This window comes from Loxodonta africana, chromosome 12, assembly GCF_030014295.1.
Source record: "Loxodonta africana isolate mLoxAfr1 chromosome 12, mLoxAfr1.hap2, whole genome shotgun sequence".
NCBI classification, from domain to species: domain Eukaryota; kingdom Metazoa; phylum Chordata; class Mammalia; order Proboscidea; family Elephantidae; genus Loxodonta; species Loxodonta africana.
Genome location: NC_087353.1, coordinates 37238682 through 37259696, shown reverse-complemented (window position 1 = coordinate 37259696; position 21015 = coordinate 37238682). Strand labels below are relative to the sequence as shown.

Genomic DNA, 21015 nt, shown 5'->3' with positions numbered 1-21015 from the left:
GTGCCACCGACTGGCTAACAGCCTTGGCCTCTCAAGCCCTCAGCCTCCTCTTCTGTAAAACAAGATAACTGAACTAAAGATGAAGTCTAAAGTGCCCTTGGAGATTTTATGTGACATATGCTGATAAATGTCCTTCTCTACATGACGGTATCTGAAATTCCACCACTAGTGCCACGTTGTCTCAGGTTAAGAACTGGCCTCTCTCAGGGCCTTTAAAATGCCAATGTTACCGGGTCATGAGCAGGTTAAGCTGTGATCCTACTGCCTGAGCACGTGCCCAGTGTCCCCTGCCAGGGGTGCCCTGTCAGGCCCTCCCCACAGAACGGCTCATCTGACCAGGGGCCCTAAGGGGCAGCCTGACTCCATGCCTTGGGAGGGCCCAGAGGGCATAGAGGGAAAGGTGCTGGCTAAACAGAGGGCCTGAGCAAAGCCCTCCCCCAAAGACGAAAACCTGAATAGAATGTGTGACTCCTTAAAGTGACCCGGCAAACCTATAGCCTGCTGCTGTTGGTACGGATTTCCCTCTCGGCGGCTTTGTCAAAGTGTAAAAATAGTCACTTGAAATCACAGAAGTTCTGAACAGCCAGACTTCAGAGGTCATCTGGTCAACCCCTGCCCCTTTACGTCTCACTCCGAATCTTCAGCCTCTGACTTTGCTGCCCCTGCCTTCTTCCCTTCTTCATGCTGCCTTTCCTACTCATGCCCTTCATGCCCTGTGGGTGACACTAGGGTGAGCAGCCGGAGCAGGGCTGACAGTGCCACAGGAGGGCTGCTCACCTTCTTTCCAGGCCCCCAGCCACTGCTGTCTCCACGCTGGCCAGACCACCTGTCCACCGGTGTGTCCTCAGGCAGAGTACCTCAAACCCATGAAGAGCTGAGGAGGGACATGAGGACAGACAGACACACACAGAAATGCACTCACACCCTGGCTGGCCCTGACAGCCATGGAGTCACTGTGGGGAGGGGTGTTGGGCAGGTAGATAGGACAGTGGAGTCCATGCATGGTCCTGAAGGTGGGTCTGGTGGGACCAGCAGAGTGGCACTTGCAAAGAGTTGCCCATCTTGCCCAGAGTCTGAGCCAGGGAGAGATACTGGGGACAAGCTGGTACCTTTGTGACCATGGAGCACTGGGATTCTGTGGGGAAACACAGGCGATGGAGAGCATTGTACGTGCTTTCTAGGGCTGGAGTGGACTGCTGGGCAAAGGATCCGCAGGGAGCAATGGGAGGGCCCTGGGACCAGCTGCCAGACACTGTGAGCTGAACACTCATTGGAACACCGGCTGCAGAGGAATACTTGGGAATGTGATGGAGACTGTCAAGCAGCTGAGTTTAAGATCTGGAGGAGGGAAAGCAGAGCCCATGGAGGTCTTATGTGTGTTTATGTGCACACACAAGTTTATTGGCCACACAGGCATTTGCATGGTGGTCCAGAGAGCTGGGGTGCTCCACCTCTGATGAGCAGACCTCGGGACTCCTTAGACCTCCTCCCTTTCTGAGTAGGACTCCCCTGGGAAGCACCTGTCCTGATGGTGGCCTCCGTCACCAGTGAGGAGCAGCCCATTCCACAGACGACTGTTTGGGCCCTGTTTTAAGCTGGTTCTTGGAGTCTGAGCCTTCCGTCCCACTGGGCCCCAGAGAGTGGTTTGAGGAGCTGCTAGGAGCAACCTTGGAGGGAGGTGGAGCAGGGCAGGACAGGCATGTCTGTTTATGAAACTGACACTTGGGGAGGGGGAGCATGGGAGTGAGGCAGCAGGCTGGTGCCACCCAGCCCACACTGAGGCCCAAGCGTTCTGGCAGAAGATTAGAACTCCCTGGCGTCTCCTTCCACAAGGGATGTGTGGCCCAGGAAGAGCCCAGGGCATGGGACACAGCCCCTGCTCGGCAGTCCTGGGTACTTGGTTGTGCCGGGAAGGCAGAGTCCCAGTTATTTGGATGTCTGAAACCACATCATTATCCATTCGCTCCTCTGGGGTAAGAATTGCCCTCTCTGGACTCAGTGTACAATGCAAGTGGAACTGGGCAATGTCTGGAAGCTTGGAATAACAAAATCTCGGTCAAGTTCTCGACTACCACCTGGAAGGTTAGAGGTTTGGATCCACCCAGAGGCACTTCAGGAAATCTACTTCTGAAAGGTCTCAGCCTAGAAAACCCTGTGGAGTACAGTTCACCTCTGAAACACATGGGGTCGCCATGAGTCGGAATTGACTTGATGGCACCTGGTTTGGTTTTCTGGTGGGCGCTGGGGGATGGGGCAGGAGATGCACATGGCTGGGACCCTGTTCTGCTTGGGAGGGATGGTCCTGCCTTTCTGGAGTGATTCCTACCCTGCCCCATGCATAGAAGGTTGAGCATGTCATCATCGGATCCATGGGTATGCAGGAGTCTCTTGGGGTCTTGGGGATTTGTGTGGCTCAGGCCAGCCATAGTCCACCCATCATCACTTGGTGATGGACCTCGCTCATGTAATTCATCAGCATTAGATATCTGTATTCATTCCTCTTGTCATCCAATCTTCTAGGCACTACCTGTTGCTTCTACCTGAAGCACTGCCGTCCACAAATGCCCAGCTTCACAGAGGAGACAAAAGGTGCATGGCTTGATTATTCAAGTGTATTGTGTTCCTCTATGTCCAGGATCTGTGTTACTCAATTAGGTAGGTCCTTTAGCCGATGGAGTCTCTGGGTGGTACAAGCGATTAATGTGCTCCACTGCTAACTGACAGGTTTGATGCTTGAGTCCTTTTAGAGGCACTTTGGAAGAAAGGCCTGGCAATCTACTTCTGAAAACTCAGCCACTGAAAACCCTGTGGAGCACAGTTCTCCTCTGACATATATTTGCCAATATTAACCACAGCTTCCTCCATCATTGCTGGAGAGGGAGCGAGAAGCCCAGAGCCTATATATAGGGCTTTGTAAAAATCAGAAAAATTAGCTAATTTGTCCAACTATTTTCATTCAATATGAAAACAAGATATAATTCAAATGTGTTATAGGCTCCACCAGGCTGTGCGAGATGAGGATTTCAGCTGGTGCATCCAAGTCCAGCTTCAGGTGTCTGTCCCATTTAGTCTGACAGGGGTGCAGCTCTCCTCCTTGGCTGGGCATTTTCTCCCACACATGGACAGGGGAGTGTGTCTGGAAGTGCTGCCAAGGAGAACAGCACCTCTGCTATCTCTAAAGAGCAGAGTGGTCTCCTGTCCTCTCTGCTGGAACGTGCAGGTGGCCCAGCCAATGAGCTGGAGTGACTGCCAAAGGATAGCTGGAGGGACGTCTCCTCCAGGGGCCAAAAGAGAAAACCCAGGGCAGATCTAGGTCCTGCTCATTGGTGTTGAGAAGCAACTTTGAACTTGGGAGGCTGCGGCTACAGGACTCCTGTTAAGTCTGACCAATGAATGTGTCAGAGTACAACTGCTCCAGAGGGTTTTTAATGGCTGATTTTTTGGAAGTAGATCACTAGGCCTTTTTTCCAAGGCCATCTCTGAGTGGACTCAAACCTCCAGCCCTTTTAGGTAGCAGCCAAGTGCATCAATTGTTTGCACCACCCAAGGACTCCGCTTCCCCTACTAGTTTTGTGGTTAGTTGCCGCTGAATCGATTCCGACTCATGGTGACCCCATGTGTGCAGAGCAGAACAGCTCCATAGGGTTGTCAAGGCTTTTGGAAGCAGATCTCCAGGACTTATTAGGTCTAGCCTGCTCAAAAAGTCCTCCTTCCTTCCAGAAGCCTGGGCTCAGCTGTTGTTTTCCCCTTGTAAAAGCTCCACTCAATCCTGCTGAGTTTTCTCTAATCCTGGATGTGCAGGTGGGATGGTTGTTACTCGTGCAGGCCAAAGGCGAGGCCCAGCTCCTTTTCCTGCACCACAGGGGCTCAGGTGGTGTAACAAAGGGATGGATGTGGCAGGCCCAGCATTCTTGGCACAGGCTCTGCCTCACTCACTCTCACCCAAGGCCTCCTTGGTGTCCAGCCCTCAGCCCAAAGGTACAGCACCCCCAGGTGTGGGGTGAGTGCCTGTGACTGAGGTGCCTTTTTGAGGAGAATCACATCTTCCTTGGGCAGGTCTTGCGGCCAGTTCACAAGTGTTTCTAACAGATGTGTACACACACACACATGCACACACACACTCTGTGGACCCTCCTCCTGTGTACAAGTCCACACTGTCAGCCCTGGGAGTTCACTTTCCTTCCTCACAGACTTTGTGCACAAATAACCCATTGCCATCGAGTCGATTGCGGCTCATAGCGACCCTATGGGACAGAGTAGAACTGCCCCGTAGGCTTTCCAAGGAGCAGCTGGTGGATTCAAACTGCCAACCTTTTGGTTAGCAGCCATAGCTCTTCACCATTACACCACCAGGGCTCCAAATAAACACTACGTTTTTGTTCTTCTCTGGGTTGGCAAACTGAAGGTAAGAACATAAGCGTTGGAATCAGACCTCAATTCAATCCCAAATCTACTGGCTACTAAATTTCTCTGAGCCTGAACTTCTTCATATGTAAAATGAGGGTGCTAAGAGTACCTGCTTCTTAGGACTAGTAGGAGGATTTCCAGGCTGACATTAGTCACCACTACAAGTCTCCTTGGGGCAGATCTTGCTCTTGTCAGAGGAAGAGGACAACAGTCTGAAATTCAATATGGCAAGACTTAAGGGAAGGGAGCTGGAAGAATGCTGGGCAAGGCAGGGGTCAGCCTGGAGCCTGGACCTGGAGAAGGGGCTCTGGCCAGACTTTGCCCTGACCCATCTGGGGGGCTGACAGGCAACTGAGCTGAAGGGTCATTGGGCCACTGGTCACAGAGGGTGCTCTGAGTTAGTTCTTCCACTCCCAGTCTCATTGTCATTTCTTTTTAAAATACAAATCTGGCCATGGACACTGTCAGGCTTAAAACAAAGCCTCTGCTATCTGGCTTCTGCCTCCCTCTCCAGCCTCAGCCTCTCCCTTTTCACCTTCACACTTGACACTGCAGTTTTCTTGTAGTGCTGTCAACCCTCCTGCCGTTCCATGATCTTACTCATGCTCTTCTCTGTCTCTCTCCCCACTCATCTGCCTGGCAGATTCCTTTTCTTCAAAACCCTCCTTCGAAACCCATGGCAGATGCCACCTCTTGCAAGAAGCCCTCCCTGAATCCCCTCCTGCATAGAGGTAGGCATTTTGCCTGTGAGCCCCTAAATCTCCATTTCTGCATTCACTCTGCTCTAGGATTAATTCTTGTTTATAGTTCCCCTGCCTCCAAGACTATGGGCTCCCCGAGGACAGACATCCATCTTCTCTAGTGTTTTGTGCAAGACCTGGCACCTAGGAGGAGCTTCTGTTGGTTTGCTAAGTGAATAATGAGGAAATAACTTGGCTTCCCTTATGCCTTTCCTGTGGCTGCAGGTGAGGGCATTCACACTGGGGCTGGGGCTGGGGCTGGGGCTGGGGCTGGGGCTGGGGCTGGGGCTGGGGCTGGGGCTGGGCCTGGGGCTGGGGCTGGGGCTGGGGCTGGGGCAGTGTCTTTGCCAGGGTTGGGATGTTGGGACAGTATCCTCTCTGGGGTTAGAATGGTAGGCACATCACCTGACCCAGGCTGGCTGTGGGAAAGAGTCCAGCCTGAGCCTCCAGGCCTGGGGTCCTGGGACAGCAGAGGGTAGGGCACCTTCCCCTACAGGAGCCCACTGTGGGTGGGCCTTTTCTAGAACTGTGTGGCCCTTATGAAGGTGAGTGCCAGGACAGTGTGCCCTGGAGTCCGCCTTCCACAGATGGTCCCTGCCCTTTCTGCGACAAGAGCACAGCCCCCGGAGACAGCAGCCCCACCTCTCTGACTCCTGGCTACTCCAGCTGCTGTGTGCTAGGCCTCCAGGGTCACAGGAACGAAGGAGGCTGAAACTGTGAGGAAACATCAGCTGCTCTGATTTTACATGGCCAGAAAGAAAATGATCTCCCAGTACAGATTCTGTTTTCCTCCCTACAGAAGGAATTTGTTCGCAGCTATTAGCATAAACGGTGATGTATGCCCCACAGTTAGGACTAGGGAAATAAACTTCGAAATGGCTGCAAATTAACATTGTGATCTTCAACCACATGGGTGCCTAAGGCTCTGCTCAGGCCTGCCCTCTTCCCACCCTCTTTCTGAGTGACCCTCCGGTACACGGAGGGCCCTAGACTGTCTCCAGGCCCACACCTCCGTGGTTTGCATCCATCCACTGGCTGCCTACCAGATAGCTCTGCATGGGTGTTTCTCAGGCTGCTGACAAGCACCATCTCCAAAGCTGACTTCCTCATCTTCTACAATGCCCACTGCCTTCCTAGCTCTCCTCTCATGCTGGCCTGTGGACCTGCCTTCCTCCCTGAGACCACGAGTGTGCCTGACCCCTCGCTGTCGCCTATCTCATGTCCTGGGCTTGTATGGGAAGCATTCCCGGGACTGGTCCTGCCCATCCCCTCATCATTCCCCAAAGATGTTAGCTGTAACAGGGCTGGACATCATTTCAACCAGCCTCCTGCTTTACAGAGGAGGCAACCTGAGGCCTGGGAGAGAGAGCAGGACCTGCCTGGGTCATAGGACAGAGTCACCCAGGACAGAGGTCACAGGCAGAGTCCTGTGCAGAACCCAGGTCTCCTAGCTCCCACAGGGGTGCTCTCTCCCCTCCAGCCAATGCCTCTCAGCCGCAGCACCCTCCTCTCTACTTAGGGTCCCTGAGACGATCTTACTGTGCTTCAGTTCCAGGTGGGCACCCCCCCCTCTATTGCTCCTGACAGCCCCACACCCAGAGACCAAGCCCAGAGTCCCAGCCCTGAGTCAGGGCCTGCCTGCTGCCCCAGCTCACACCCATCTTTGGGAAGGTGCTCTCCCCTCCCTCACTGCTTGTGCCTGTCTCCATCCCGGAATCCTCTTCCTCCTTCTTCTTGCCCTGTCCCAGAAGCCTTCATAGCTTGCTCTGGCCTACACCCTTTGGGATCCCACCTAGTGGTGTTGTCTGTGGGTGCTAGTGGTGGGCTATAAATGTTGGGTCTCTGAAGGTAGGCAGAGGGTCCTGTGGTCCCTTCCCTGCGGCCTTCTAGCCCAGGGCTGGGCCATCCTTCAGTACCGAACTGCCCCTGCATCCTGTCCTCATCTGGAGTAGGGGCCAAGGCCGTAGGTTGCCACACTTGCAATCTAGAGTCAGGGGCTGGTCAGGGCTGCTTCCAGAATTTGCCAAGCATGGAGCACAATGACCTTCCTGGCCTGAAGAAGCCACTGAACGGGCCCCTCCACCGGGAGACCTGTGCTTGTACGGCGAGAACCCCAGCACTGGGACGAGAGACCCGAGTGGCCCAGGAGACAAGAAGTTACAAAGAGCCTGCCCCGTCCTGCACCACTGAGGCCAGCGCGGCTGGGCAGAAAGGACACAACGGATCGCAAAAGAGGTGCCAGGCAGTGTGCCATCCTGAAACAAAACACAGTCACTCCGGGGTTAGTTGGCAATTCAAACAGAGCACTGGGAAGCAAGCAGAGGTCCTGTCCTCCCACTCTGAGCACAGTCCCGGCTCCTCGTCTGCCCCGGAGAGGCTGCAAGGCAAAATGAGCAGCGGCATCAATCTGCTGATGGGTGAGAGAAACATGAGCGTTACCCCGGGCTGGCCCCCCTCGCTGCTCTTTCTCACTAAGGAGCTAGAAGGTGGTCCCTGGCTTCTTTGCAAGGTATGAAGCAGACAAATTTAAAACTCAGTGTAAAGGGGGAAAAGAGGCTGCTCATGCACCATTAAGACTCACTCAGGTAGAAATAGCCGGGGTAAAGGGCTGAGGGGGAAGGGAGCCAAGGCTGAGAGACCGTGTTTAGGACACACCTGGTCTCTGCTCAGACATCCCTGGCTTAGGCTCAGTGAACAAGTCTCAAGACATGCAGCGTGAAAGGGGAGGCTTTGGCTATAAGTCTCTTCTGCCCGACTTGGGCTGGGGACAAGTGGCCCCTTGGGAGCCTCACGCTCCTCAGTGGGGGACAGTCTGGTCGATGTGCTTTCCTGGCATTAAGTTTGCCATCGACAGCAGTGATGATGGTGCTGGGGACCCCGTGCTGGCCCAGTGGGGGCAGTGTGCAGTGGTCCCTTGAAATGGAGTCTACAGTCCTCCTAATCTCAGAGAGGGCTTGTGAGCCACTGAGAATGTGGGAGCCTAGGGGTGGGGCAGGGGTGTAGTCTACTGCTGGCAGAGGCCCCTGGTGACCAGAAAAGCTGTGTGGGGAGGGCTGGGGCAGTGGCTGCTCTGAGGCTGTGTGTGAGAGGAGGAGGAGGAGCGGGAGAAGGTGAGATGGCTACTGGCTCTGTGACAGGGAGTCACCCATCAGGAACCTGCAAGAGAGGGGAGGAGAAAAGCGACACAAAAGCGTCCTACAAAGGAACAGACCCGACCACAGCTGGAAGGAAGGCAAACCTTTGAATCAGGTCCTTGAAATACAAGCTGCAGGAAGCTAGAACATTTTGGTGGACTTCAAACTCTCTGCCTTCAACAACAATTTTCAGGTCTGTAAACGCTTTCGCTCTGCGTTGCTGGTTCAATTCCTTCAACATTTCTGCAGAACAGAGAAGACAGACAGGGCCAGGTTCCCATTAAGAGTTTTTTTTTTTTTAATTTATTAATTTTTTTTTCAAGAAGTAGAGAAATAGGAAATACTTGATATTGTTTCTTGGCAAGACTGGCTCAACACTGACAGTCAAAAGAAGTCACAAACAATGCATAAACAAGCAGGAACTGGGAGGGACTACATAAACAAAGGAATAACAATTAAAAAAAAAATACAATAAAAAAAAAAAAATCAAACCCAGAAATTGAAAGGTTGGGGGAAAAAGATTCCCATACTGACAATTAGAAACATAGAGAATACATTATCACGGACAATTAAAACCTCTTATATCAACTACGTGACAAGCTCTCCAAATGCCAATGAGTGCTGATGTAACTGATACCAAGTAAAGCATGGCATTGTGATGTAAGATGGGCTGGATATAGGTCAAACAAAAACCACAAAACCTGCGAAAACAGCGTCCCTTATGTTAGACACTCATAGCCATGATAGGGTCAGCTTCTCAGGGAGGGGGAAAGGAGGGCACCAGCCAAGAGACAGGAGTGGGGCCTGGCACGCCCCTCCTTCCCTCTTCACACTTACAGGAATTGTCAAGGGAAGCAAGCAGGGGACAGGGACCCTTGGAACCTCCTCCCATTTCCTGGGTCATGCTCTCAGGGATCCCACACTCCCCTAGGAGGGGTGCTGAGCATTAGAAGCCTGGCCTGCAGCCCCAGCAGGTCCCCGGAAGTGGCCTCTAAGGCCTGCCCACCCTGGTGTGTACCTACCTTTGCCTGGTGTCTTGGCCACTTCCAGTGCCCAGGCCTGTGGGCTCCAGATGTGGTATTGTCAGAAGCTTCTACCAGACCCACCCCAAGGCTCAGAAGAGGGAGGGAGGAAAGAGTCTGCCAGCTACCCTATTTAGTTTATATCTACTCTTTCATTCGCAAAAGTTAGGGCCTTCAGATGACCAATGCTTTCCCCAGCCTCGCCTAGCCTGGCCTCGCCTGCTTGTCCTTCGGCCTCTATAGATAGGTTTGAAGCTGGTGGATGGGGCCTGCCCTTAGCATACCTGGGAGCTGGACATCAGAGGGCCAGATTCATGGGCCAGAATGACCAAGTCCATCATCAGGCAGAACAATTTCCTTTGGTAGAGGAATGGGATTGGGTAGTCTTGAGTTCCCCCTCTAAGCCCTCTCCATCACTTCAAGCCCTCCCAGTTTGCTGAACCTTGGCTGGTGTTCTAGAATTTCCCTCCAGCATGCCCTGCTTCAGCCTGACCAGTCATCTCTGTCCATAACTGCCCAAGGGCCAACATCGGCTCCTGCTAAGACATACTCCTGGGCCCAGCTCCACCACCAATGCTGTATGTGCGTGGACCAGTGCCTGTGCCTCCCTGAGCCTCTGCTTCTACATCTGTCACATGGGGGTAGAGGATTCTGCTTCAGTTCCCCAGAGCATGGGGAAGGTCAGAGGATCAAGATGAGCTCAAGGATGTGAGGGCTTTGTAGTCCTAGGAGGTCAGGCAGCCCTTTCTTTGTGGGGACACACTGGGCTTAACTGAAGACCAGGGCAGATGGTGAGAAGGGGGTCCTGAGAACGCCTACATGCAGGGACTGAGGGGCCCTCTGGGAGCCATGGGCAATTTGAATCACTAAGCCCCAGGACCCAACCTTCAGGTTGAGCCTGGAGTCACAGTAGGGCCTCCACGTGGGGGTGTGGAGGGATATGACTGGGGCTGCCCAGAAGCTCCACATGGGGTGTGCTCAGCCTGGAACAAGAACCGGCAGGAACCCTAGACAGACCAGCAGGCACCAAGCAGCAGATTTAAAGGGGGATGTGGGATGCTTCTATGGTGTGGTGGGTGGGGCAGATCTTAAGAGCCTTGCCACAGGATCTTGAACTGACTCCTGTGGGGACCACGGGATTCTGAGTGACATGATTAGACTTGGGTGGCAGGTGAGCCACTCTGGCAGCAGGATGGAGGCTGGACAGAGAGTAATGGGCTAGAGGCTGGAGGGGAGGCAGGAAGCCAGTTGTCGAGGGCATGGCTGAGCCAGGCCTGAATGTGAACCCGAACTCCCCACCCTATCAGTGTGTGGCCTTGGGAAGGTTGGTTAACATCCCCAAAGCCCTGTCTCCTCACGTGTTGCAGGCAAAATGAGAGAGTGCCTGGCACATAGTGAGTGCTGAGTTAGTGGAAGCTTCCACATTACTCTTGCGTGTGATGATCTCTCTGTAATTAAAAAGGGAAATGATAACAGGAATGGGATCGAGAAGGAGGAGAACTATTTAGGCAGTGGAAGGAATGGGGAGGGGACAGGAGGAGTGAGGACAATGTCCAGGTTTCTGGGGAGGGTGGTGGGACATCCAGGATGGGTGCAGATGATAAATTTAGTTTTGGGATGGGCTCTTGGGCAGCCCAGGGGAGAGGTGCAGGAGGCAGCAGTCAGAGGCTGGGGCAGGAGAGGAGGCTGTGGGAGCCAGCAGCACCACAGATGGCCTGGGCATGGATAAGGTCACTGGGAGAGGTCTGCAAGGTAAGGCTACACTGCTATGCTCTCACACCTCAACTCCAAAAAGAGCCATCAGCTGAGTGAATCCCCAAACCATGAGCCAGGTGGGTCATGCCAGGTTTTTGAGTGGAATGGTTTCGGGTAGGGGAAGAGCCCTGGGCTGACAGTCCGAAGACCTGGAGCCTGGTTCTAGGCCAGCTTTGCCCTCAATTGGTTGTGTGGCCTGTGCAAGGTGCCCCAGATTTCTGGGCCTTAATTCCCTCAAGCACAAAGGGTCAGGGACCCCTGCTCTGTTGCTCCCTGGACATCATGCTTCGGTGAGTAACAGACGTGGTCCCATGTGCTTTCTGAATTGCCCAGTGCTCAGGGGGCCAGGAAACACGACTGTACACAAAATGTCCACTCCTTCTGGGCCCAAAACACTCAAGGACCAGGTCTCAGCCATGATGATATCTGCAGCCCCAGCCCTGGCAGCGATGCCAGCCTGGCGCCTCGTGCTCCAGGTACTCTGGGGTCAGACCTGGACGGTGCTTGGAGATCCAAGTATCATCGTTGTAAACATAGGCGCTTTCTGCTCTCTAAGACTTTGTGGATTTGATAGTTGGGAAGGATTACTCAATTTCAGAAGAATTTTTCAATTTATAAAAGTGCTCACCAGGTGATTCGTTTTCACAGCAGGGTCCCACATGCATTGGAAATATTGATCCACTGGTTATGCTTACTGCTGCCAGCTGTGTGCCAGCCTGGGGGGCCACGGCATTTCAGAGTGTGTGAGAGGGGAGTCCCTGGGTGGTGCAAAAGGTTAATATGCTCGACTACTAACAAAAAAAAAAAAAAAATTTTTTTTTTTTTTTTGTTACTAACCAAAGGGTTGGAGGTTTGAGCCCACCCAGAACAGAAGCACCTCGGAAGAAAGGCCTGATGATCTACTTCTGAAAAATCAGCCATTGAAAACCCTTTGGAGCACAGTTCTAGTCTGACACACATGGGGTCGTCATGAGTTGGAATCAACTTGACAGCAATTGGCTTCTGGTTATCAGAGGGGAGCAGGGGAGTGATACCAGGCAGGATGCCACAACCCAGAATCTACAGCAGGATGACTCAGGGAGAGCCCAGCTGGGTCTCCTCCCTACCTCATGTCCTGGCAAAGGGCAACCCCTTAACTTCTGAGGAGCTGGGGGAACTGTGGGTTCTTGGAGAAGCCTTCCAGCCAGCAGGGCTGGTTCCCAGGTGTGGGAGGTTTGCCAACCCCAGGGGTGGTGGCCCAGGCTGGGTCTCCTGTGTGGACTCCCAACAGCACCCCAGCACCCTGCATGGGGCCTGCTCATGGCAGGTGCAGACTTTGTTTGCCTTAGGCTTTTTGGGGAGAAGGCCCTCCTCAGACAGAGGCTCAGCAGGGCCTGGTGGGTGAAAGGTTGGCCAGCCTGAGCTTCCCCAGGGCTGGGCCCTCCCCACCTGGTAGAGCAAAGCCTTTTCCTCAGGACCTCTCTGTTGCCTGAGTCTGAGGAAGTGTTTCCTGCTCTCTGTGGCTCTGCTTGGGGTGTTCCATCTGTGCCTGCGGAGCCCCACGCCCTCACCTTGCCCACAGAAGTGGCTGCCTCTGGCTCCCCAGCGGGGAAATCCCCCTGCTCTGGACCACCTGTCAGAAAGCATGCTGCCAGGAGCCTTGCCTGGGTCCCTCTCCCCACAGACCACCAACCCCTAGGCCTCCTCCCTCATTCCCACACCAAGTCCTGTCTGCTTTACCTCCTAAAAATCTCAAATCCACTCTCTTTTTCTAACCGAGCCACCACCCTTTCACCCGAGTCACTGCAGCAACCTCCAATGATGTCCCCGCTTCCAGCCTGTCCCCTCCAAGCCACCTCCACACAGCACCCTGGCTGCAGTCTGCTTAAACAAAACCTTTCAAGGCTGAGCAGCTCCTCCACTCTCAGCAGGTACTTTATTCTCCAATAAAGCCTCATTGCCCCACAGGCAGGGCCCTTTCTGCCCTGCTGTCTGCTCTCCTTCTTCATCTGGGTAACTATTATTTACCCTTCAATACCAGTTAAGGTGTTATCTTGTCCCAGGCCTGTTAGCCTCTTTTTCTTTATCTTCCCACCTCCCCCTGCCCTCCACCATCTTCCACATCTCTTGCTTACATCTTTACAGCATACTATGGGCTGTAATTGTTTATTTGCATGTCTGCCTTTTGGACCAGAGTGCATTTTATTCAGACTTTTATCTTCAGCACTTAGCACAGGGCCCAGCAGGTATGGCAGATTGCAAAAATTCTTTGCAGCTCCTCCCATCTAAGGGTAGAATCCATTGCCTCACCCCTTGAATCTTGGCTGGCCTTGTGACTTGCTTTGGACCATAGAATGTGGTGGAAATGGCCTTTGTGAGTTGTGATCCTCGACCTCGAGAAGCTTTGCCTGCTCTTGAGATTCCTACCACCACCACCATATGAACACGCCTGGGCTAGTCTGGGAAACCCTGGTGGTGTAGTGGTTAAGCATTCCATCTGCTAACCAAAAGGTTGGCAGTTCAAATCCACCAGGTGCTCCTTGGAAACCCTATTGGGCAGTTCTACTCTGTCCTATAGGGTCGCTAGGAGTTGGAATTGACTTGATGGCAACGGGTTGGTTGGTTGAGCTAATCTGTTGGAGGATGAGAGACCATGTGGAACAGACACAAGCCGTCCCAGGCGAGCCACTTAGACCTGCCAAGGCCAGCGAAGATCAAACAACCCTGACCCACATCAGCTGCGTTTAAGCCAAATTGTCAACCCCAGAATCATGATCTAAATAAGTGGCTGCTATTTTAAGCTGCTAAATATTAGAAAAAAAAAAAAAAAAAAAAGAGTGGTTGGTTATTCGGCAAAAGCCAACTAAAAAAACCAAAAAGCAAACCTACTGCCATCAATTTGATTCTGACTCATAGTGACCCCATAGGACAGAGTAGAACTGCCCTGTAGGGTTTCCAAGGCTGTAAATCTTTATGGAAACAGGCTGCCGCATCTTAGCAGCTAGTGGGTTTGAACCACCAACCTTTTGGTTAGAAGTCAAGCACTTTAACCACTGTGCCATCAGGGTTCCTCAACTAGTATAGAAAAAAAAAAACGCCTGAATAAATGATGGATTCAAGTTCACAGAGAACTTTCCCTGTGTCAGTTTCTCCTTTGTGATTCAGTGTGAGGCTAATTCCTTATACCCAGTCACGTTGTTAGTTGTTGTCAAGCCAGCCCCTGACTCCTGAAAACCTCATGCACAATAGAATGAAACACTGCCTGGTCTTGCACCATCCCCATGATCAGTTGTGAATCGGACTATTGTGATCTATAGGGTTTTCACTGGCTGATTTTCAGAAGTAGTTTGCCAGGCCTTTCTTTCTAGTCTGTCTTATTCTGGAAGCTCCACTGGAAACCTGTTTAGCATCATAACAATATGCAAGCCTTTACTGCAAATGTGTGGTGACTGTGCATGAGGTGCATCGGCTGGGAATAAACCTGAGTTTATGGAAGGCAAGAATTCTACCACTGAACTACCACTGCCTCAAAATACCCAGGCATAGACAGCTCTCCCCCAGTCTTAAGTGCCACCGCAGGTGGTTAGGGTAAACTGGCTCTGTGGACCCAAGAGCAAACAGCCTCAGAGGGAAAGCGGGTGCTGGGGAGGGTCTGCCGGGGGGCTGAATGCTTTATTTAGAGGAGTGTGAGGCCTCAAACAGAACCAAGACTGGAGATGAAGCTGCAGCCAAACTTCTGCATATTTTTCACCAAACGACACAAGTTATTTGTCAGAGACTAATGGGCTCGTTCCAGCTGAACTAGAAGGGCTGTCTGAGGTGGTAATAAAGAGGAAGAGATGTCAAATATTAAAAGGCAAAGAATTTCAGTGGCTTTGCAGCAGAGAAGTCCATTAAATCAGAGCCCCAAGAAAGGTTCTGAGGCCAAATAATTTTTTTCGGAGCTCAAGTAAGAACCCAGCTAGGTGATAAATGGTCCCAATTCTATTGGTATTTATGACACATATTTGATAAAGGGCCCGAAAAAATTATAAACTCAGAGCAGTTGTGAAATATACTGAGAAAGCCCAGCGAAGACTATGTCATGCACGCCCAGAGGATAATTCATCTGGGAGCTGAGGTGCCTGGCGTGTGCAGACGCTGTGGGGACAAATGGAGGCTTTCTCAAATAGAGCCTTGCCACATTGCTGCTCAGTACTTGGCGTGGAGGCCGCAGCCCTCAAGCTAAATGCTTCCTTCCTTTCTCTCACTCCCCTGACCTGATCAGACATGTACTTCCCTTCCTCCTTCTCCAAGGAAGAGTTGGGTGCAGAATTGTCCTTGAGGGCCAGCCAGGCTCCAGCTTCCAGGCCAGACAGAATCAAAGCCCTGTGCGCTGCAGCCCAGCCTGGGCTGGAGGGGCCAGGAGTCTCACCATCCCTAGCCAGCTTTCAGCTCCCACTGAGGGGCTGTCTGATGTCTGAGGCCTCCTGCCCACAAACCCTCCCAGGAAACTGAGTCCTCTAGAGAGAGAAGTGCGAATGACTCTGACTTCTTGCCGGACTGAAAGGTTTAGTGAGAAGACTAGTTGTTCTGTTTCCAAATGGAAATTCTTGCCATTTACCTGAAAGGGGACCGAAGCCCTAGAAACAGCCCCCCTTGCACCAGTCTGCTTGTCCCAAGCTGTCCAATACTGGGTGACAAGACTTATTTCTTTATCAGTGAAATTGGCACCAAAGGTCCTCTCTGTCCCTACAGCCCCTGACTTGCACGTGAGTAAGTGCTTGATATGTGTTTGCCGGACAGAACTGAAGATTACCTTCCAGCTGGAAAATTCTATGACTTCTTAAACCAAAACCTATTGCTGTCGAATCGATTCCAAATAATGGCAACCCAATGTGTTACAGGAGCCTTCTTAAAACAAAACCAAACCTGTTGCCATAGAGTCGATTCCAACTCGTAGTGACCGTATAGGACAGAGTAGAACTGCCCCATAGGGTTTCCAAGGAGTGGCTGGTGGATTCTAACCGCTGACCTTTTAGTTAGCAGCTGAGCTCTTAACTGCTGTGCTACCAGGGCTCCATAGAGCCTTCTTAGATGATATAAAAGTCACTTAAATTTTTCTCCATAAAATACTTTTAAGACCTTCATGAAATTAACAGAAACATCTCTTTCCCTGGATTTGTGCTCCTGTCCCTTAGGTCCAAGGACTGCCCTCTGTCAGTCAGCTGCCAGCTGGGGCTTGGGGCAGCATGGCTGGAAGACATGGGTCTAGCCACTGAATCATCACGCTTTCCACCCTGACCTTGTGTAAGGCTTTTAGCTCGTCAGCTCTTTCCTCACCAGAGGCCCATCTAGCCAGGGAATGCCCCGATGCCTTTCCAGCTCTTCATGGTTGGCTCCCAGAGCCTTCTATGACCTGCTCTGGGCTTTGTTCACAGTTTCATCTTCTATTCCCATCCCCACTTCTCAACTGTCTCTCTACATTCATGTCCTGTTTCCTCATGCTGACTGTTTCTGCCCTTTTGGCCATGTCTTCCCCACACTTATTTCTTGGAGTTCTGTCCATCTTGCACACCACAGTTCCAATCCCAGCCTCTCTAGGAATTCTTACTGAGTTCCCTAGTTGGAGTTAACTTTGTCCTCTGTGGTCCCAGGAGACTTTGTTGGTGCCTCAGTTGCAGTACAGATCCCTAGCTGCCTATTCCAGAGGATTGTCTGTCTGTCTGCCTGTCTGTTTTCTTAATAGGCTGTAATCTCCTGAGGGCTTGTTTCTCTGGCCTCCTGAACACTTGGCACCATGCTCTGCACAAAAAGTTTCTTTCTGATTGGAATTCAGGTGATTGCAGGCCACATGCAGATGTGTGCTAGGTGGTATGAACAACCTTCACAAAACATGATCCATCAAAACCACATGAAATACCACGGTTGTGTGGAATTGGAGATAGAGAATGCAAAAGTCAAGCCTCTTCTAACTTGTGATGAGGAAAATAAAGAAGAGCAGGCCGTTCATTCAGGAGGCACCAGTGAAGCTATTAAAAAAACCCCAAACGTTTGGCATCCAGTCGATTCCAACTTATAGTGACCCTACAGGACAAAGCACAACTGCTCCAAAGGGTTTCCAAGGAGCAGTTGGTGGATTCAAACTGGTGAATTTGAACTGACGACCTTTTGGTTAGCAGCTGAGCTTTTAACCACTGCGCCACCAGGGCTCCTAGTGAAGCAGTTAGGCTTTGCTAATAGCAGAGACCACCCTACAATTTGCACAGCAATCTACAGTCGCTAAAGCATTGTTACATCCATTATCTAGCTCCACCCTGGTTAGGAATTTATTTTTTATGTTCAACTCCAATGGCTCTGAAGGGCCTTGAATGGCTCTCCTGGACAGGGCTGACTGCCTCAGCAGTCGCTGAGCACAGGTGTGACCTGGAGCCCTTGGACAATGCTTCAGACAGAGCCCTTCACACACAGGGCCAGAGAAAAGTTGTCCTCTCCACTCTCCAGGTGCCCATCTGCCCAAACACAAGCCAATAACTGGTCGCATTCATTGACAGCTCTTGCCTGTCGCCTCAGCATCAGAGTCGAAGGGAACACCTGTTAGTTTGGGAAGAAGAAAGGGAGGGCAGGGGGCAGAGTGTCAGGATGTCAGCACCGGCTTAAGGCACAGGGCCAGAGGGGCTGGATGCTTGGAGGAGCTTGGAGATGAGGGCAGGCCCTTGGCAGAGCCATGGAGGTCCACTGGGCAGACCCTGAGGCTGCAGTTGGAGGGAAGTGCCCTGGTTGGGTCAGACATTAGCAGCAGTTAGTCTTTACTGTCCCCAGTGAAGAAGCTTCCACTTGGGCTTCTTCCCCTGCTTTGAGGATGGGGACTGAGGAGTGATGGGAATATTCTGAGCAACAGTGGATAAAGAATGTCATGGAGGTCAGGGCTCAGAGACCTTGGATGAAGGCCAGGGCTTGGAAGTTTTGGGTGAGGCTGAGACCAGGGGCACAGAGAGCTCTGCAGGGAGCTGGGACACTGGGGCTAGGTGGGGGAGGGAGCCCATGTGCAGTGAATCGAGCACCAGGTGTCAAGTTGGGCCCTGAAGAGCTCTGTGGGGCTGGACACCTGAAGGCTGGGTTCAGAAGGGCCAGGTATAAGGCTAGGGCAGATGGGCTGGGAGCAGCCCAGGGACTCATGCTCCTGAGACCTCTGCTACCACCAGCATATAAACAAGCCTGGGCTAGCCTGTTGGAGGATGAGAGACCATGTGGAACAGACACAAATCAACAAGCCATCCCTAGCTGAGTCATTTAGACCAGCCAACCAATCCCAGGGGTCTCAGAGAAAGTGGGTGGCCCTACAGCCCCTTTTGAGGCGGGTGTCCCCTCCAGGAGATAGAAACTAGTACTGGGGAAAGGGATGTGCCGAGGGGCCTTGGTCCCCAGGAGCAGGGAAAGATAAGCCTTGTGCCTGACCCCAGGGATACAGTCAAATATAATGTCCAGGGTGGGGGTGAGGCTCAGGCTAATCACTACAATTCCTCACTCCTCCCTCTGTCTTCACCTAACACTCTGGGCCCCCACGAAGTTGTGTTCTGCCCATAGCATGTGGACTTAGAGACTTTCCATCTTTTCCTTGAAAGGTGCGGGGTGTCCCTGCCTGAAGGGACCACAGCTAAGATGCCAAGACGGATAGGTAAGGTCAGGGAGGGGCCATGTTCAAAACCTTGGAGAGCTCCAAGGGCCAAGGGCCATGGCAGGGATGGCTCTAGAAAGGTCAAGAGGTGCCCCGGAGCAGCCGACTCCCATGGCTGATGAGGCCAAGTTGTGGACATCCCGTTTCAGAGGCAGAATTTGAGATCCTGGGGCCTGGGACCTTCAGATGATGTGCCCGTTCGGCCCATTTGTTTATTTATTAAACAGGTTTGTCTCCTGTGTGCGGGCGGGGTATCAGGAATGCAAGTGAGTGGACATGTTCCCAGACCCGGGGGAGCTCTCGGTTTAATGGAAGACATAACTCTAACGCTGTGTAAGAAGAGTTTACAGGGGCAAATACTGGGCAGAGGAGAAGCCATCTGATTCTGCTTCCACAGAGGAGGCGATGGCCGAGGGAAGACCAGAAAGATAAGGAGGAGTTCACCAGGTGGGCTGGAGGGGTGAGATGTGGAAAACAAGGAGAAGGTGGAGGACTGTGAAAGGCTTGTCACGTCAGGGGCTGGTGAGTCGCTGGGTGTGGCTGCCACATACTGTGTGTGTGAGCGTGTATAAGCATGTGTCTATGTGCATGTGTGCTCGTGTGTGTGCAGATGTGTTGGTATGAATGTGTAGTGTGTGTGAGCAGTGGGGGGAGAGGCTGCAGAAGGAGGCAGGCCCATGTCAGATTATGAAAACCAAAAAACCACTATGATCTTTATCCCACAGGAGCCTGGGGACCATTGGTGGATTTTCAGAGCGGGGTGAAATGTTTGGATTTGCCTCTGACGCCGAAAAGGCTGCTCTGGATGACTTGTGAATGGTCTGACCCGTACACGCACAGCCAGGCCCGCCTTCCCTGCCACACCTCACCCCTGGGTCTCCCTCACAGCACCCCTCTGTTTGCACACCCCTGGGCCTTTCACATGCCATTATGCCAATCCCCTCTTCTGGATGGCCTCTCTGCTATTCCAACCCATTTATCTCCAACTCTGAGCTCCCAAGGCAGGGAGTCAGCCAGCCAAAGCCCGTTGGTCAGGCACCTACATGGTGTTGAGGATGGGGCCCACAGCAGGGTGGGGGCAGGAGCTGCAGAAAGAGAGGGGGCAGTAGTGAGTAAGACAGCCCCTGCCCTGGGGGAGACAGCAGTCCAGGAAGGAGACATGCCACCGTGGTAAGAAGCTGGGCGGGTGCTGCATGAATGGTCAGCTGTGGGTGCTGAAAGCCTTCACAGCAGGGAGAGTTTGGTGGCCTGGGCAGGGAGGGAGAGGGATGGAATGACCAGAAGATGCAGGGGGAGCTGGGGATATGTGCAAGCCTTAGTCTTAATTTCCTAGCTCATCATCTTGATACACATTTACCGGGGACCTACTATGTGACAGGAGTCCCTGGGTAGAGCAGATGGTTACTGTGCTCAGCTGCTAACGGAAAGGTGGGAGGTTCCAGTCTACCCAGAGGTGCCTTGGAAGAAAGGCCTGGCAATCTACTTCCAAAAAATCAGCCATTGAAAACCCTAGGGAGCACATTTCTACTCGGACATACATGCGGTGGCCATGAGTTGGGGTCAACTCGACAGTAAGTGGTTTTGTCTGAATTCTTGTTTGTTTGTTTTAACCATATGCCAGGCCCTGGACTAAACCCAAACCCAGTGCCGTCGAGTGAAGGTGAAATCAGTTTCCACCCTCAAGGAGCTTGAAGTCCAGTGGGAGGTGGATGCTGCAGTGGACAGAGGGCAGTCTGGTTGCTCAACACTGGAACCCCCCTTCCCTTTGAGGAGAATCGCAAGATAGGCAGGGAACTAGGCACCGTGACCGAGGTAGCCAAGAAAAGATGGCTGGTCTCTCTTGTGGCTCCCTGGCAGCTGGCACGTAGCTGTGAGATCTAGGATGGACCAGTCGGAGGCTCCTGCCCTGGGATGTTGAATCTGGAGGGGGTGTAGAGGTGTAGACTCATGGTGGCCTTGCTGGTGTGCGAAGCTGAGGCTCAGGGACGAGCGTCCTATGAAAATGGTGCCAGCGGGAGGGTCTCAGGCAGACTGTCCCTGTGGCAGATCTGGCTGTGCTTGCCTCCCTTTGTTCCTGTCCCAATTCCCAGTTGGCTTCCCATCCTCAAAGAAATGCCTTCCCTGTTTCCCTCTGTCGGGCAGGATCTGGCTGGGCATCCAGGACCCTGACGGGCACACACTCATGGATGCATTCATGTTACCCTGGGTCACACACAGCAGGATAATGCAGCTCCCAGCAGAGCATGCACAGGGGCTGGGGGCATGCAGCAGCGTGAGGGGCAGTCCCGCTGTGGCTCAGGGTGGGCCCCGTGGGTGAGTGC

The 21015-nt window shown here is 52.6% G+C and overlaps 1 protein-coding gene across 1 annotated transcript in view; it reads right to left on the bottom strand.

Annotated features, from left to right (window-relative positions):
- Nucleotides 1–21015, bottom strand: part of KLHL29 (kelch like family member 29) — a 177055-nt gene that overhangs the window by 25501 nt on the left and 130539 nt on the right. The window contains exon 4 of the mRNA XM_064295083.1: nt 8386–8524. Within this exon, the coding sequence (XP_064151153.1) occupies nt 8386–8524 (139 nt within the window). The remainder of the gene's footprint in view (nt 1–8385; nt 8525–21015) is intronic.